The following is a 15,740-nucleotide window of genomic DNA, read 5'->3' on the forward strand; positions in this document are numbered from 1 at the left end:
TTCGGTGTCGGGAACGCGGCGGCGCCGTTTGGCCGCGTTTGCGCGCACCGGACGCCCCTTGATTTCATCGCGCCGCTGGAGCCGCTCCGCCCCGCCACCATGCCGCCACCATGCCGCCACGGCCCGGCTGCCCGGACTGGACAATATCCGGCGTGCGTCGCCTCGGCCGGTCGGCCGGTCTTGGCCAAGCACCTGCAGCCCGTGCAGCCTGCGCAGCCTGCAGCCCAGACACTCGAAAATGACTCCAGTGCCCTACCGCCCTACTGCCGCTCCCCGCCGCCGCCAGCGGGCTGGGCTGATTCCGAGAGTCGTTTTCGTCGCTCTGTCTCTGTCGCACTCATGCGGCGTCCGCTGTAGGTGCGAGAGAGAAAGAGCGACGACCCGCAGGAAGGCCGTGATTGAGCCGACCCGCTGCCGGCCGGCCGGGTTGACCCATTACCCCGACTCCGGGGCTGCGAACGGCGGTTTGTCGCGCGTGGCACTGCCAGGGCACTGCCAGGGCATTGCGTGCCGTCGCTCCGTCTCTCTCGCGCCCTTGCGGCCTCGCGGGACCGCGCGCGGGACGCCCCGTGAGTGCGACGGAGACGGAGCGACTACGCCGGTGCGACACTGTCTGGCATCAGACTCCGGCGGCAGGGCCGGGGCCGGCCTTCCAGGCCTTCCAGGTCGCGCCGCGTCGCATTCCGATTCAGATTCCGAAAGGAAACTCGTAACGAAAGTGAAAATTACGTCGGAACAATGGTTGACCGCGTCGCGCCGCCGTCGCGGCAGAGCGGGGCGGGGCGGGGCGGGGCGGGGGGGCGGGGCGGGGCGGGGCGGGGCGGGGCGGGGCGGGGCGTTGCAGCGGGCGAGGGCGACAAAGCCAGCAGACAATGTTGCGCCCACCGCGGTGCACAGTGCAGTGCCATGGCGGTGCACCTCATTGGCTTGGCGGGGCGGGGCGACGGGGCGCACGACGCGCCGCGGGGATCGCACACGATCACTCGCCCCGATGCCTCCACGCCCCGATGTAGGGCACGACGATTAATTAAGAGCCATTCAGTCGTAGCGGGACTCGCTGGCCTGGCCCCCCTGCCGGGGCTGTCGGCCTGTCTCTCTCGCACCCACACCGGACGCCCAGTGAGTGCGAGAGAGACAGACTTGCAGTCTGTGCGGTGTGTGCGTTGGGCTGCGCTGCAAACTGATTTCGTGAGTCGTTTTCGCACTCGCACTGGACGCCCCACAAGTGCGAGAGAGACAGAGCGGCGAAAACGACTCGCGGAATCAGTGTGCTGTCACTGTAATGCAATGAGCAGTCAAGCAGTCACAGCCAGCGCAGCCGAGCCAAGCCAGCCAGGAAATGCGTTTCGGTCTTCGGTGCTCGCGATAAGAGTTAAGCCCCTCCAAGACGAAGGCGTCAGCGCGTCAGCCGCCATCAGCTGTTCAAATCCGGCGCGTCGCAGCTCCTTCCCACCGCCTCTCTCTCTCTCTCTCTCTCTCTCTCTCTCTCTCTCTCTCTCTCTCTCTCTCTCTCTCTCTCTCTCTCTCTCTCTCTCGCTCCGCCATTGTCCCGGGCCAACAACAAAGACGGTTCATCTCCTCCGCTCGCACTGCCCCTCTGCGCACTTTGGTTGCACAAGACACTTTGTCGCGCTCATCGGGGCCATCCCCTCATAAGTGGCTCCGTAATTGCAATTTGACACCCGCCGAGAGGTTGCACAGCCGCGGGCAACCAGCGAATGCGGCTGCGGGCTGATTCAGGACTCTCTGTCTCTCTCGCACCCCTACGGGACGCCCTATGCGAGCGAGAGAGACAGAGCGACAGTGTTCGACGTCATCAGCCTACACTGCAGACTGATTCCGAGAGTCGTTTTCGTCGTTCTGTCTCTCTTGCACCCGAGGGGGACGCCCCATGAGTGCGAGAGAGACGGGGCGACGAAAACGACTCTCTGAATCAGTCTATGGCGTTGCGTCGTCGCGGCCAACGAGGTGCCTGCCGTGCCCGGCGTGTGGGCGGCACACAATGGCAGGGCCTAGATCGAGATCTCGATCCATTTTTACTCCTTCTGGTTTTCTACCGAGTCTACACTCTAAATACCTCACGGTAAAAGGCTGCATCAACATATTTGTGGTGGAGTTTTTTTTTTCAAACCAAACTACTAAAGAAATTCAACAAAGTATCTTTCAGGTACAATGAATTTTCGAAGGTACAAAGTCAGCTGCTCCTCTAGAGAATTTTCACCGCAATATGGAGAACCTTCGCTGCGACTTTTGGAGTGGAGCCGATGCATTATTTACTACGCTGCTAAATGTGGCTCGGTCGGACACACGGCACAGCCGCCTCGCCGCTGCGAGTATCTCCCTCTGTTTATCTTTCTTTCGTCCTGCTCCAGATTTGCATGAATTTTTCATGGCAGCGCGCGGAGTGGTGTGGAGGGCTGGCGCGGGCACTCTGAAAACCTTACAAGCTACTTAAGCCTTACCAAGTAAAGTAGCTGCATTCAGTATTTTGAGCATACGTATTACAAAGAAAATATTTGGGCTGTGGGCATTACGCACGGGGGAGGGGGGACCTCACCGTAAGAAGGAGGTTCTGCACACGAAAACTGAATCTATGTAGGCCGAAAATCGGGCTCATGTCAAGGGTGGATCCACAGACGGGTTCAGAAGGGGGCGGGGTATATAGAAAAGTTGCCCACTTTCAGGCGGCAAAGTGCCACTGCTTCGCCGCCTGGTTCGGTTTTACTCAACTCCATCCGCATATCTAACTGTCTCTTCTAACAGTAGGCTGGATTGTGCAGACTGATTCCTCACATCAGCGTTTCGTCGCTGTCTCTCTTGCACCTGCTGGGAACGCCTCACGAGTGCGAGAGAGACGGAGCGTCGACAGACAACGATGTGCGGGCCTCGGCGTCTTGGCGCCGCACTGCACCGCCCTGCACCGCCCGGTGCCTGCCGGACTGCCAGACCGAGAGGCTTTCGTCGCTCTGTCTCTGTCGCACTCGTGGGGCGTACCCTGAAGGTACACTGAAGGCGCGAGAGAAACAGAACGACGAAAACGTCTCTCGGAATCGGTCTGCTGCCAGACTGCCAGACGTCATGCGGGACTAAAATGAATTGGGTCGACGGGTCCGGCATGCCGCGGCCACGAGGTGGCAGTGGACCAGTCAGGACCAATGACCCTTCCTCGTCCACACGCACACTCTCTCACTCACAGGCACAACGCATGCATGAGATATATGACCGATAACGTCGTTTCCGGTCAACCCGAAAATGGAAAAACGTCAGGTGAACACGACAGGGCTCGGCGCGGCTGCTTTCAGCGAGTGTGAGACGGGTGCACACGAGGCGGCGGCTTTCAGCGAGTGGGAGTGAGACAGCTGAGGCCCGTCGCGGCGGTAACTGGGGCGCCTCCTTGGAGATAATCGCATCATTACGCCCTCGATGCATTTTTGCAGTCCTGTTATTTATTTATTTTTGCGGTGTATCGTTGCGGGGCCACGCATTTCTCGCGAACAATCGAGGGCACTTACTCTACGCTCAGCACGCCCCACCGCGGCACGCCCCGCCCCGCCCCGCCCCGCCCCGCCCCGCCTCGCACGCCGAGGGGCGTAGTGTGTGTCAAACGATCCAGGCAGTCCTTGACCCAGCCCCGGTCTCCCCGCATCTCGATAAACCGACTTGTTTCTCGGTTTATGAATCCGGCGATCCGGCGCACTGCGTAAATAGTGAGGCCGGCCGTAGCAGACTGATTCCGAGAGAGTCGCTTTCGTCGCTGTGTCTCTCTCGCACTCACGGGGCGTTCCGTATAGGTGCGAGAGAGACAGAGCGAACCTGGCCGCGCGCCCCTTGCAGCCTTGCAGCCTTGCGCAACGACACCAGTGTGCGCCGCCGGTCCATTTCGGTCACTCTGGACCGTTTAGGAGAGCGCCCGAGCCGCGAGCGCGCGGATGCAGCCGGCTGCGGTCGCGAATGCACACCGATCACAGCGAGCCAATGGGAAAGAGGCGTTGCCGTGTCGTGTTTGTAACTATATGCCCGTCAAAAACTTCGTCTTCGAGCAGGGGCAGTTCCAGAGTAAAGGGGGGTGGTTAGCGCTTTTTACATAAATACAGAGGCAAAGTATGGCTTTGCCTACCTTTCAGACAGCTATTTAAGTGTAATGAGGAGGGCGGAGAAAAGGGGGGGGGGGCAACCTGCTGCATCCAAGCCAGCTTTCGAGGTCCCCAACATGAGCTACGACGAGGTAACAGACTTCCCGTTTAGGCACCTCACTGTACTAAACGGGTCTGAATCGTGTTAATTGATTGGGCAAAATCAGAGGCGCTTTGTCAAGCAGCGTTCTTCGATCGAGCACCCGTATTATGCAGGCAGTCCTGACATTCGAGGGGAGTTAGAACTCGTTCGAGTTCGAGTTTATTTTGAATAATGGCGCCAGGAAGAAGCCGGCGACGCCGAGCCAGGAGCCTGGTCGCGAGTAGTCTAGTTGGTCTCGTTACTGCATCTAGGATTGTCTTTTTGCCGCCTTGCGGTCGGGTTATCGCTCGCGCACCTACTATCCTTATCTCTCTCTAACTTGCTGCTAGCGCCGCTCGCGCAGCTCGCGCTACTCGCGGTTTCGAGACTATCGAAGTGGGCGAAAGGTCGTTGGCGTAAGAACACACGGTGTTACCAAAGGGGCGGGGCCGGCGGGGCGCGGGCACGCGGTATACAGTATTGGGGAACGGCCGTATTCGCGTTCACGATCTGCCTGCACTGCGCAGACTGATTCCGAGAGTCGCTTTCGTCGCTCTGTCTCTCTCGCACTGTGAGTGCGAGAGAGACGGGTCGACAAAAGCGAGTGGCTGCCGTTCAGCTACTCAGACTACGAGGTGCGGCTCTAGACGGCCGTCGCGGATCCACAGAGGGGGATGTTGTCCCTGCGAAGGCCTCCTACTATAAGGTGGGCAAAGAGTCACACTTCGCCCCTCGTAGTAGACAACTTTTGCGACATCGCCCCCTGAACTCATCTCTAGATCCGCTCTAGCTAGGCGGTCCTACGTGGGCTGACGGTTCGGAAGTAGGGGTTACTTTCTTGACCTTGTTGTCTGTTTTCACTCCGCTCTGACCCCACAAGGAGGAGACTTATGGAAGAGGGGCGACATGGCACGTGCCATGCACGGTTCACGCTCCTCGGGTACCTCTCGGGCCTCTCGGGTGAGAGTGCCGCGTCCTACGTCGGTTGCGAAATGATTGTACCTTGCACGCGCGCGCACACACACACACACACACACACACACACACACACACACACACACAGAGCGCATACACAAAGACACACACCTACACACGAGCACACAAAAAAGTTATTAACATGGGGAGCATTGTGCTAGCTGCACCTTCCAGATGTTATCAGTGCAGGATACTCTGTGTGCGTGTGCCGCTGTACGCGGCGCTGTATGGGACGAGCACGGCGTGGCGTGGCGTGGCGCGGCGGAGCACCGGAAAGACGTCTGCCCCGCCACGCCGAACGGCCGCCCTCCAGGATCGCGACGGCGTGGCTGGCTGCGCGCTGCGCCTGGACTGCTTGGGCTGGCTGGCTGCCTGCCTGCCGGCCTGCTGGCCTTGGACAAGTGAGGTGGAGTGTGCCCAAACCAAGGACCGCCCCCGCAATCTTTCTCCGCATCTCTCTTGCACGCATCGTCTCGGAGGTCAAGACCAGCGGGCCAGGACCGCGGGCGGCGCGGGCGGCGCGGGCGGCGCGGGCGCGGGTTCGACCCCGCCCACACCTTTCCCGTTTTCCAGGAGTCGCTGGCCGCTGGCGGTGGCGGGCCATGGCGGGACCTCGCGCGCGGGACGGGCAGGACACTGCGATCGGTGGTAGACTGCTTCCGAGAGTCGTTGTCGTCGCTCTGTCTCCCTCACACTCATGAGGCGTCCCGTACAGGTGCGAGAGAGACAGAGCGACGAAAACGACTCTTCTGAATCGCTCGGCCGGCTCGCGTGCGCCATGGCTGCGTTTGCACAGCTTTGAATCCACCAGCTGACTGATCCCGCGAGCGCCGTTCTCGCCGCACTGTCTCTCTCGCACTGCCGTCTGATTCCGAGCACTGCTTTCGTCGCTCTGTCTCTCTCGCACTCATGGGGCGCTCCGTAGGGGTGCGAGAGAGACAGAGCGACGAAGCGGTGTTCGGAATCAGACGGCTGACGGGCGGGCGGGGCGACCACCTCATGGGTGCGAGAGAGACAGAGCGACGAGAGCGGCTCTCGGAATCAGTCTGCGGAGGGCGCCAGCGCCACTCCTTGCCACTCCGCCACTGCAAACAAGCGGTGGGAGGCGCCATAAACGAGCCGTCATTACGGCCGTCCATAATGCACACCTACAGGGGCGCGGGGCGGGTGAAGTCAGCCAAGCCATGCCGGCCAAGCACACATGGAAACCAGCGGGCAGCAAACGTGTGCGGAACGCTGGAACGGTGGAACAGGCGCTCGCGGTCGCCGCACACGAAGTGGCACGGTCCGATTCGGAGCCCGATACCCCCCCCCCCCTTCCACCCGCACACCTCCCCGCCGCGGGCAGCGAGTGAATGCCAGCACCCACGCCATGCCGGCTACTGCTATACTTGTCGCGAGGACGCCTCCCCCCCCCCTCCCTTTTGTTTCTGCACTGATTGTGAACCAATTAACGACAGGATGGGGTTCGAATCCCGGCGGCGGCGGCACAATTACAACAAAAGGCCGCCGCCGACCGCGGAGCAACGCGAACCGCGAATATCGCGCGCTTCCATCCTATGGCGGCGCGGAGCGTTTTCGGCCGGCCGTCGCCGTTACACCACGAAGTGCCGACGAAAACAAAGGCCGGCACTGTAACAGCATTCCCTGGGCATTCCCCGGCCAGTTGCCGCGTGCGGTAGGTCGGGCGGGGCGGGCCTGCCAGTCCGGGCGGCCTGAGGCGCGCCTTGGTTTATCGCTCCCTTCCACACGTATAGGTACGCACAGTGTTGCGCTCTGAAGGGCTGTCAAGTTGGCTAGGTACTCATGAATACGCACGTACACAGGCAAACGCACGCACACCCGTGGGCACACGGACGCGCGCGTACGCACCTACACACACGCGCCGGGCGGCAGGGGTGACAGATCCAGGTCGCTCGGGTCATAATAATTGTAAAGCCGCGAGCGTTTTGGTGGCCGAGTGTACCGAGTGTATGAGCGCGACCTGCTGCTCCACTGCCCCGCCGCAGCACCATCAACAGCAGCAACAACACCAATAACACCAGCTGCAGAGTGGCCCTCTATCTTCGGGCATCAAGGGATTGGGCCGGGCCTTTTGCCCCTCGCTCTTTCGGCGCCAAGAAAGCCACACGGAGGTTCGGCGCAAGTTGACACTCCAGACTCGAACCGAACGTGTAACCCCATCGATGGATTGCTCTCCGAACGAGGACGGGGGCACACGTACAGTTAGAGTCCTGTTCAGCGACTTTGGAGCTCAAAGCGCGTCTGGAGTTTTGGCCGCCTCCACCAGTCTTCTGGCCCACTGTGCGTCCTTGGCGGGCACGCGGAGTGCATGGGATGCGTTTGGCGGAGACGCGGCCTGGCGGTATCACGGCGTGGCTGTGGACACTGTGGACGGCCGGATGGCCGGACGGGTCGCGGCGGAAGTGGACTCGCAGTGGACTCGCAGTGTCGGCAACCTCCACGCATTCAGCGGGGCAAACGGCAAACGGGCAAAAAAGTGACACAGATCGCCGAGTGAAAACTGAAAAGCGCGTTGCGGCTGGCGAAATAAAAAGCGGAAACAAAAACAAAGGCGAAAGAAAGACACACGCGAACCGGCGGAGGCGGAGGCGTGCGCGACGACGGAGGGAGAGGCACGTGTGGGGCACGTGTAGCCTGCAGACGGGGTCGTCGCTCGTCTCTCTCGCTCCGGTACCGGAGGCCCCGTGAGTGCGAGAGAGACAGAGCGACGAAAGGGGCTCTCGGAATCCGTCTGCACTGCGGGTCCGCGGAGGGTGAAGACGCGAAGGGGACTCAGAGAAAGCGGAAACGGAACATGAAGGTTGTCGCCTTCAGTCTTTAGTCGCGTTATGCCTGCCGATGATTACCTGTCCGCGGTTCACTGCGCTCAAGAGCCTGAAGGCTGGACTCCTTTACGACATTGTTGGAGAAAGCGGCGTGCGGAAAGGGAGAGGGGGGCTTTTAGTGCGGCCGGTGCTCCAAGTCGGAACACCCCCAAAGCGGCGAGGCGGCGTGTGTTGGCGGCCATGCCCTCGGCTTGCCGGCGCACAGTGGGCCAGAAGACCGGTGGAGGCGGCCAAAACTCCAGACGCGTTTTGAGCTCCAGAGTCGCTAAACAGGACTCGAACCGGACGTGTGACCCTACCAATGGATTCCTTGTCCAGAGAGCAATCCATTGGTGGGGTCACACGTTCGGTTCGAGTCCCATTAAGCGACTCTGGAGCTCAAAACGCGTCTAGGGCTTTGGCCGCCTCCACTGGTCTTCTGGCCCACTGTGCGGCGCGGCCTGCACATCCATGCAAACGGGCTGCGCTCCGTTTTTCTGCCTCGCCCGCGGCCGTTGCCTCCCGTTGGACGCCGCCACCTCTCTGCCTCTCTCGCACCCACGCCTATGAGTGCGAGAGAGACACAGCGACGACGAAAACGGCCGCTCTCGGAATCAGCGAGCGAGGCTGCGAGGCGGGGACACGTATTCTCCCCGCCACCGACCAGCTTCACACCTGCTTATTTTCAGCACACTGTGAACTCGTTGACCCGGGCGCGGGCGGGCATGCGAGCGTGGCTGCGTGACACATGTGTCACGCCGTGGCGCGCCGTGGCGTGAGCGTGGCCGGTTGCATATCAGCGTGCATGCCGCCTCGCCAAGGGCATCGCACGCCGGCCGCTGCAGACTGATGCCGAGAGTCGTTTTCGCCGCTCTGCCTCTCTCGCGCTCGTGGCCGGCGTCCCGTGCCGGTGCGAGAGAGGCAGAGCGACGAGAGCGACTCTCGGAATCGGCCTCCTGGCCCAGCAGCACCGCAGCACCGCCGGCACTGTGCTGTGCGGGGCACACCGGCACCTCTCCCATTTCACCGTCGGATTACGCTATTTCCGCTCGCGTCACGGGCAATGAGGGTACAGGACCGGGCCGGGGGTACCGGGGGTACCTGCGTAAGGCAGACGGACGGGCGGACGGACGGACGGACGGACAGCAGGCAAACAGTTTAATTTATGAAGTGTTTTTATTGGGGGTTTTAAATTGCTGGAGGGCGGATGCCGTCCAGTCCACTGCAGTGGCATGCGTCTGCTTCGGGGGCTGAGCGCCTGCGAGGTAGTCCAGCGGGCAAGTGGCGCGGGTGCCGCGGCCGGCTGCAGACTGATTCCTAGAGCCGTTTTCGTCGCTCTGTTTCTCCTGCGCCCAAGGGGACACCCCATGAGTGCGAGAGAGACGGAGCGACGAAAACGGCTCTCGGAATCAGTCTGCTGCCAAACCTCCTTGCGTGGCCAGCAGCCGCGGCGTGCGTCGCGGTCGTGCGACACGGAGGACGCTTGTCGCCATTTGTTGAATTTCGCGCGGCGCTGCCGCCTCGTCTCGTCTCGTCTCCGGCACGCCCCGACGCCCCGGGCACGCACGGGCCTTGCTTCGCGTCGGGCCGGGTGCCGCCTGAGCCACGCGAGCCGGCCCCTCCCCCCTCCCCGCACGACACGGCGCAGCCGGCGAGGTGCTCGCAATGCGCCGCAATGTCTTTTTAATGGCGGGGTTCTTGATCGGCGCGGTCTGGGGTCATCTGCAGATGAGGTACTCACCAAGCGGGGTGCCGCCCCCGCCGGCGTCGAGGAGACCGTCGAGGAGGCCGCCGCGAAGGCCGCCAGCGCCAGCAGCACGGTCCATGGCGCGGGCGGCGCGGGCCCAGGCCGAGGGGGCCTGTGGGGCGGTGCAGGGCCGGGCGTGGCCATGGGCCCTCAGCCTCAGCAGTGGCCGGCCCTCCGCGCCCGCGTCATGTCTGCAAAAAGATGGGAAAAGTGCAATCATCTGCAGTGTGCCCGCGGGCGGGGCGGGGCGGGGCGGGGCGGGGCGGGGCGCGGTGATGTGATGACTCTCATTCGGAGCGCCGGCCGCTTTCCTTCGCTGTAATCGCCAAGCCAGCGGCCCGGGCAGCGCCCCGCCCTGCCTTGCCTTCCCGCCTGCCCGGCAGCGTCTTCAACATCTCGACATGGACCCAAAAGTGTCGCACGCCCCAGGAGCGGGGGGGGGGGGGGCTTCTGCCGCAGGTCTTACTTTCTAACCCGATCGGCCTGCGACAAGTGCGCTTCGCCGCCCCGCCACGCCCCACCCCGCCCGGCGACATCGCGGCCCGGGCATTTATTCGGCGACTTGGACGCCGCCGACGTGCAGGCGGCCAAGACAGCCATGGCGGCTTATGCGTCCGGGGTGCGGTTTCGCCATTAGCCCTTCTCGACGTTCAAGAGTAACTACCCGACCGCGACTTGAAATGCAAATGCTGCGGCGGGTGCCTCCAGACTGGAGACTCCAGACTGCAAACAGCAGACTCCAGATAGCAAACTGCAGACTGCAGGCTCCAGACTGCAAACTGCAGACTCCAGACTCCGACTCCAGACTTCAGACGCTGGAGACTCCGACTCTAGACTACAGACTCCTGTCTGGAGGCTCCAGACTGCAGACTCCAGGACTGCAGACTCCAGGACTGCAGACTCCAGGACTGCAGACTCCAGGACTGCAGACTCCAGGACTGCCGACTCCAGGACTGCAGGCTCCACACTGCATGGTCCAGACTCCAGGCTTTAGGCTCCCGGCTCTAGGTGCCAGGCCCGAGGCGCCAGGATCCAGACGCCGTGCCGTCTGTGCCGTGCTCGGCGGGAGGGAAAACGTAGCGTTATCAGGATGCAAGGCCCGGAGGATGGAAGGCGCCTGGAGGCCTGGGGCCTGAAGGGATCGCGTCCTTGCGGCGTGCTTTGGGAGGATGGCGTCGTGCCAACCAGAGCGAGAACGCGGCAACGCCGAGGGCAACGCCGAGGGCAACGCGCCGCCGCGGCTCGGCGAATCGGAATCGCAAAGTGAGAAGGAGAACGGCCGTCTGCCCCGAGGGCTGCCCTGCCCTGTTACACTCACTCCTTGAGCTGCTCGGCGGCAACTGCGTGCTGCCGCAGTGCTGCCGCGGTCCTGCCGTGCTCCGGCGATGCCGCGTGCACTTATCCGGGGACGGCACCGGGGGCACACTCGCGGGACGGGGAGCCCATTTGCGTCCCGGACTCGGCCCTCGCCTCGGCCCTCGCCTCGGCCCCGGCCGTCGTGGTCCTGCCGGTCGTCTTCACCGGTGCACCGTCCACTGCATAGTCCGCACTGCCGGCGCGACGCTCGCGAAACGGAGGACGGGGCGACGCGGGCGACGGAGTCCGGCTCCAGGACTCCAGTGTCTGACGGAGGCGGCCGCTGAACTGAACCGGAGCCCGGAGCCCCGCGCGGCCGGAGGACTCCAGCGCGGCCGCCGCCACGCCGGGACACTCTGGTCCGCGGTGGGGGCGTGGCGGGGCGTGGCGGGGAAGACCATCCTGCCCTCGACAGCCGCAGCCACAGCGGGCCGGCGCTGGCGCTCTGGAGTGGCTGGCCGGCGCGGGCCGAGCGGACCGCCTCGGAATCGCGGGCCAAATTTAAATTTCTCACACGAATACGAATACGCTCTCGCGCGCGCCTCGCGCACAGTCCGTGAGCTCGACTTTCGAAGCAGTGTTTCAGCGAGAGTTCTGCGCGGGGTCGCCGCCAGCACGCCCGGTCCGCCAGACATCGGCGCCGTGGCCGTGCACCTCCTCGCCAACGCCACCGAGACCGGCGCCGTGCACCTCCTCGCCAACGCCATCAAGACTGGCGCCGTGCACCTCCTCGCCAACACCACCGAGACCGGCGCCGTGCACGTGCACCTCCTCGCCGACGCCGCACCGAGACCGGGTGCCGTGCCTCGGCATCTCCGGCGAGCGGCTCCGCGAGTGGCGTGGGCGTGGTGATTTCGCCATCGTGACATTTAATCAACCGTTTAATTCATTAATGGATTAATTGGAGAGAGAGAGAGAGTCTTATTCAACCGAGCCAGAGCCAGGCATTGTTGTGGTTGTGTTACTGCACTGCGCGGCTGGGCGGCGGTATGGCGGAGGCAGGGGCAGGGGCGGCCGAGCAAGCCAAGCGCCCAGATGCATCGCACTCGACCCGGGCTCATTACAAAGTGGCACAAAATGGTGCGACCGCGCGAGGAGCAAGTGGGTACACTAGACTAAACGCTTTCGTTGCTGTCTCTCTCGCACCCCTACGGCACGACTCAAGAGAGCGGGAGAGAGACGGCGACGAAAACGACTCTCGGAATCAGTCCGCAGACAGGCTGTGCGACAACGCACAGCCACGCAAGTCGCTGCCCTAGATTACCGAGCGGACGGATTTCTCTGTAATCCACCGACACTCCAATAGCCTACCTCCTCGAGTCACCCCATTAGCAGCCGCCAAGGTCCGTACACTGTGTGCGTACAGGGGGGGGGGGAGGGGGGAAATCTGGGTATAGAGTTTTGGCCATCGCCGCTCGGCCGTGTTAGCCAGGAGATTTTCACTGCCTTGTGGCACTTTTATAACTTCAGGTGGGGGTTTGCCGCCAGGAGGGCTTTAAAAGTGTGTGCGTACACTGTGTGCGTGCTCTCAGCCCCCCTCCCCCCTCTTCCTCCGTGTCGCTTGTTCCGGAGCGTTCAAAGGAACGATCCTGGACCGTTACATCGTCCGCGAATCACCGGGAGGTCCCCCTCTCCCTTTTTCCGTTCACACTGGTTCACACATACGCACACGAACACTCTCACAAGCACACGCGCGCATCGCCAAAGCGAAACCAGTATTGGTCCCCGCTTAGCCGCCGGGTCTGTCTTCTTACACCACCCAAGAGTGTGTCCCATCTATCACTCTTCGAGCGCCGACAGCTCCGAGTCATTTTGGTCGCTCTGTCTCGCTCTCACTTGTGGGGCATCCCCCATGGGAGCGAGAGAGACAGAGCGACGGAATTGACTCTCTGGCAGTGTAGGGTGTGAGGCGCTCGGCTTTACGCTGTGCTCTACACCGTGCCCCGGGTGCCCCGCCCCGCCATCCAGAGCGTGAACGCCTAGGCCGCCCCGGCGCCTGGAAGTGGAACCCAAAAGCAAGGTTGGCTTGCATCTAAAAACACGTCCACACTCGTGCACACCGAAGTCCTAGACAGAGAAATCTTACTCTTACTCAGTGCCATCTGCCATCCTACTACCCTGTGAGATGGAAAGGAGCAATAAATTTTACATACAGGCTTTTTTTTCCATTGACACCTCATGTATTGGTTTTACGACACGGACAAATACACACATACACATACAGTTGCACAGCAGACAAAAGCAAGTGTACACTCTTAAATACTACAATAAAAGAAATAAAAACATAACATAAAAACATGAGAGTTGGCTAAAGATGTCTGACTCAAGTCAATAAAATATACTAGTATCACTGCCAATGAAACTGGAATGATAGCCATCTTTAAAAAAATATAAGTAGTTGTTAACAGAAAATTATGCAGGTTTTACAGGAACTAATACAAAAACACAACACAAATCACAACACAAATACTTAAAAATATAGATTAAATGATAAATACAATATAATGGTTATCCTTGCAGACTTACATGGACGGAAATATAAAAAGAGCAAAAGAAAGGCAAGAACGTAATAAATAGCAGAGGAACATAATCTCATATCACGTACATGACTAGCAAAGGATATGACTTGAGCCAGCCATCATTGGGGGCTGATTTCAAAACACAAATCGAAATACTTCATACATAAACTAGTAGGTAAGAAATAAAAAATAATTATCACAAACAAATGAGTTACAGTACACACACACTATCTTGAACTTACAGGGACAAAAATATTGAAAGAATAAACTCAAAAGATGCACAGTTTGCAGTTGTTTTGTGAAGATGCTAAAAAATAAAAGTATTTGGTCTCAATCATAATTTGTTTTATATAGCCAGAGACAATGAGCGAATGGAAAAAATTAGAGTGTTTCTGACGCAGCAACTCGTTTAGACAAAAAAATATCTGTACTTGGTTCAAGTTATCTTTATAAGCGCTGAGCAATAGATGCAGGAAATAATTGACACAGACAATACTAACACAGCTAAAGCAGAAATAAGTCTGATCCACTACACAACCTGCTAAGTAACCTTTCGGTCATACATATTTTTAGAGAGCCTCACAGAACCACGTACACTTTATCACTTTTATGAGTAAGAGAATACTTGGCAAGGCTAGCAGTACACACTGCAAAGCTAAATTTCTTAATTTGTGACCTGTAAAACAAAAATAAATTAAATTTTATGCCTTTAAGCTGTCTACCTCTCTTGCAATGTTCAACCTTGCTTGGCCCTCAAACTTTTCTCGGAATTCTTTGGTGGCAAATATGTTTGGTATCTGAAGAAATGTCTCCAGAACCTAGAAAATACAGACAAAGAGGTGGGGTCAGAAATATGAGCCTAGCTTAGGACGAAGGACAGAGGACAACGACAAAGCTACTCCACAATGATTCATGGACTCACACGGAGGCGAAAAGTGCGATACTGATTTGCAGGCATGGGACCATATTCTTGTTGAATTTTAGATGAGTAGAGAGCATAGTCTTCTGGTTCTCCTCCCAGAGGAGTCATGTCTATGTCAAGAAAATAATGATGGTCATCTGATCCAAACATGCCGCCAGTTTTGTGTTCATCTGTGCTATGGGTAGCATTAGCTTGAAGAAGAGAGACTACCTCCTGATGCAGAGTTGATTCCTGTAAAAAAGTACGGGACATTGAAAAAAGTAGAACTTACACTCTTTATATGAAAATTAAGGGTGATACTTACATTGGGAATTTCTGCATCTTCAGCAAACTTGTCAAACATGGCTATGTTTCTAGCCTCACAATCAACAGATTTGGGATCATATTCATAACTTGAAAAGAGGAAAAAACAGTGTGGTCAATTAATTTTCAAAAGCAATTAAGCCCTCTGGAGCAAAATTCAGGGAAGTTGGGATGATACACCGAGTAAGCTGTTCTATCTGATAAATTCTGATGATATTAAATTGAATTATTATATCGAAATTAAAGAATTCAATGTATATTATTTAACTTCAAGAACAAAGGCAAGGTTAGAACGTCGTCTGCTAGAGCCCATCCGAAGCAACCCTTACTTCAGTACTGGGCTAAGATGGCGTGGATAGTGTGTCTCAGTGTGGTTGAAAACACTTACTAGTTGAAGATAATGGCTAAAGCCATAGCCTTTGGATTTTTTAGGACATTCCTGACAAATTCAAAGTGAGTCATCTTATCCTCCAAGTGTTGCAAATTGTGGAATTTTCGTGATTCCTCGCTGTATTTTCCAACTATATTGGTCCACCAAGATTCCGTGACGGCACTAGGGTAATCTTCGGTACACTCTTTCCAGATAGCTTCCAATTTAGTTGCCATTGTCAAAAAAAGCCGACCGACACTCAAAATTCAGAAATCACTTTGACAGTTCTTCAGCAGCAGAAGTACCTTTGGAAGTACCTTCCCTTTACGAATAGTTGGCTTTTACTACCAACTGTCAAAACTAAATCATTACTAGTAACGTTCACTGACACTGCCCATTCGACTATGATAATGGCGCAGATTATTGAAAGAAAGTAAAATTCAAATTAAAATTTCATTTTAAAGGCATACATTTTTCAAAGAAAGATATAATTTCAGTTGTTTGC

The 15,740-nt window shown here is 58.3% G+C and overlaps 1 protein-coding gene across 1 annotated transcript; it reads right to left on the reverse strand.

Moving 5' to 3' along the window:
• Positions 1-13,286: 13,286 nt before the first annotated feature.
• Positions 13,287-15,713, reverse strand: LOC117643177. The gene is made up of 4 exons (XM_034381905.1): positions 15,254-15,713; positions 14,867-14,954; positions 14,563-14,793; positions 13,287-14,458 (listed from the first exon to the last, which is right to left on the reverse strand). The coding sequence occupies exons 1-4, from the start codon at positions 15,469-15,471 to the stop codon at positions 14,342-14,344; spliced, it is 654 nt and encodes a 217-aa protein (XP_034237796.1). The 5' UTR covers positions 15,472-15,713; the 3' UTR covers positions 13,287-14,341.
• Between the last annotated feature and the right edge of the window lie 27 nt (positions 15,714-15,740).

Source organism: Thrips palmi, unplaced genomic scaffold (assembly GCF_012932325.1).
Source record: "Thrips palmi isolate BJ-2018 unplaced genomic scaffold, TpBJ-2018v1 HiC_scaffold_16, whole genome shotgun sequence".
Taxonomy (NCBI): domain Eukaryota; kingdom Metazoa; phylum Arthropoda; class Insecta; order Thysanoptera; family Thripidae; genus Thrips; species Thrips palmi.

Excerpts from the sequence above, each read along its gene's own strand:
- LOC117643177 (XM_034381905.1), bottom strand. The coding sequence starts at position 15,471 with ATGGCAACTAAATTGGAAGCTATCTGGAAAGAGTGTACCGAAGATTAC. Across the intron at positions 14,955-15,253 it reads TTAGCCATTATCTTCAACTA|TTATGAATATGATCCCAAAT; the intron begins GTAAGTGTTTTC and ends CCTCTTTTCAAG. Across the intron at positions 14,794-14,866 it reads AAGATGCAGAAATTCCCAAT|GAATCAACTCTGCATCAGGA; the intron begins GTAAGTATCACC and ends ACTTTTTTACAG.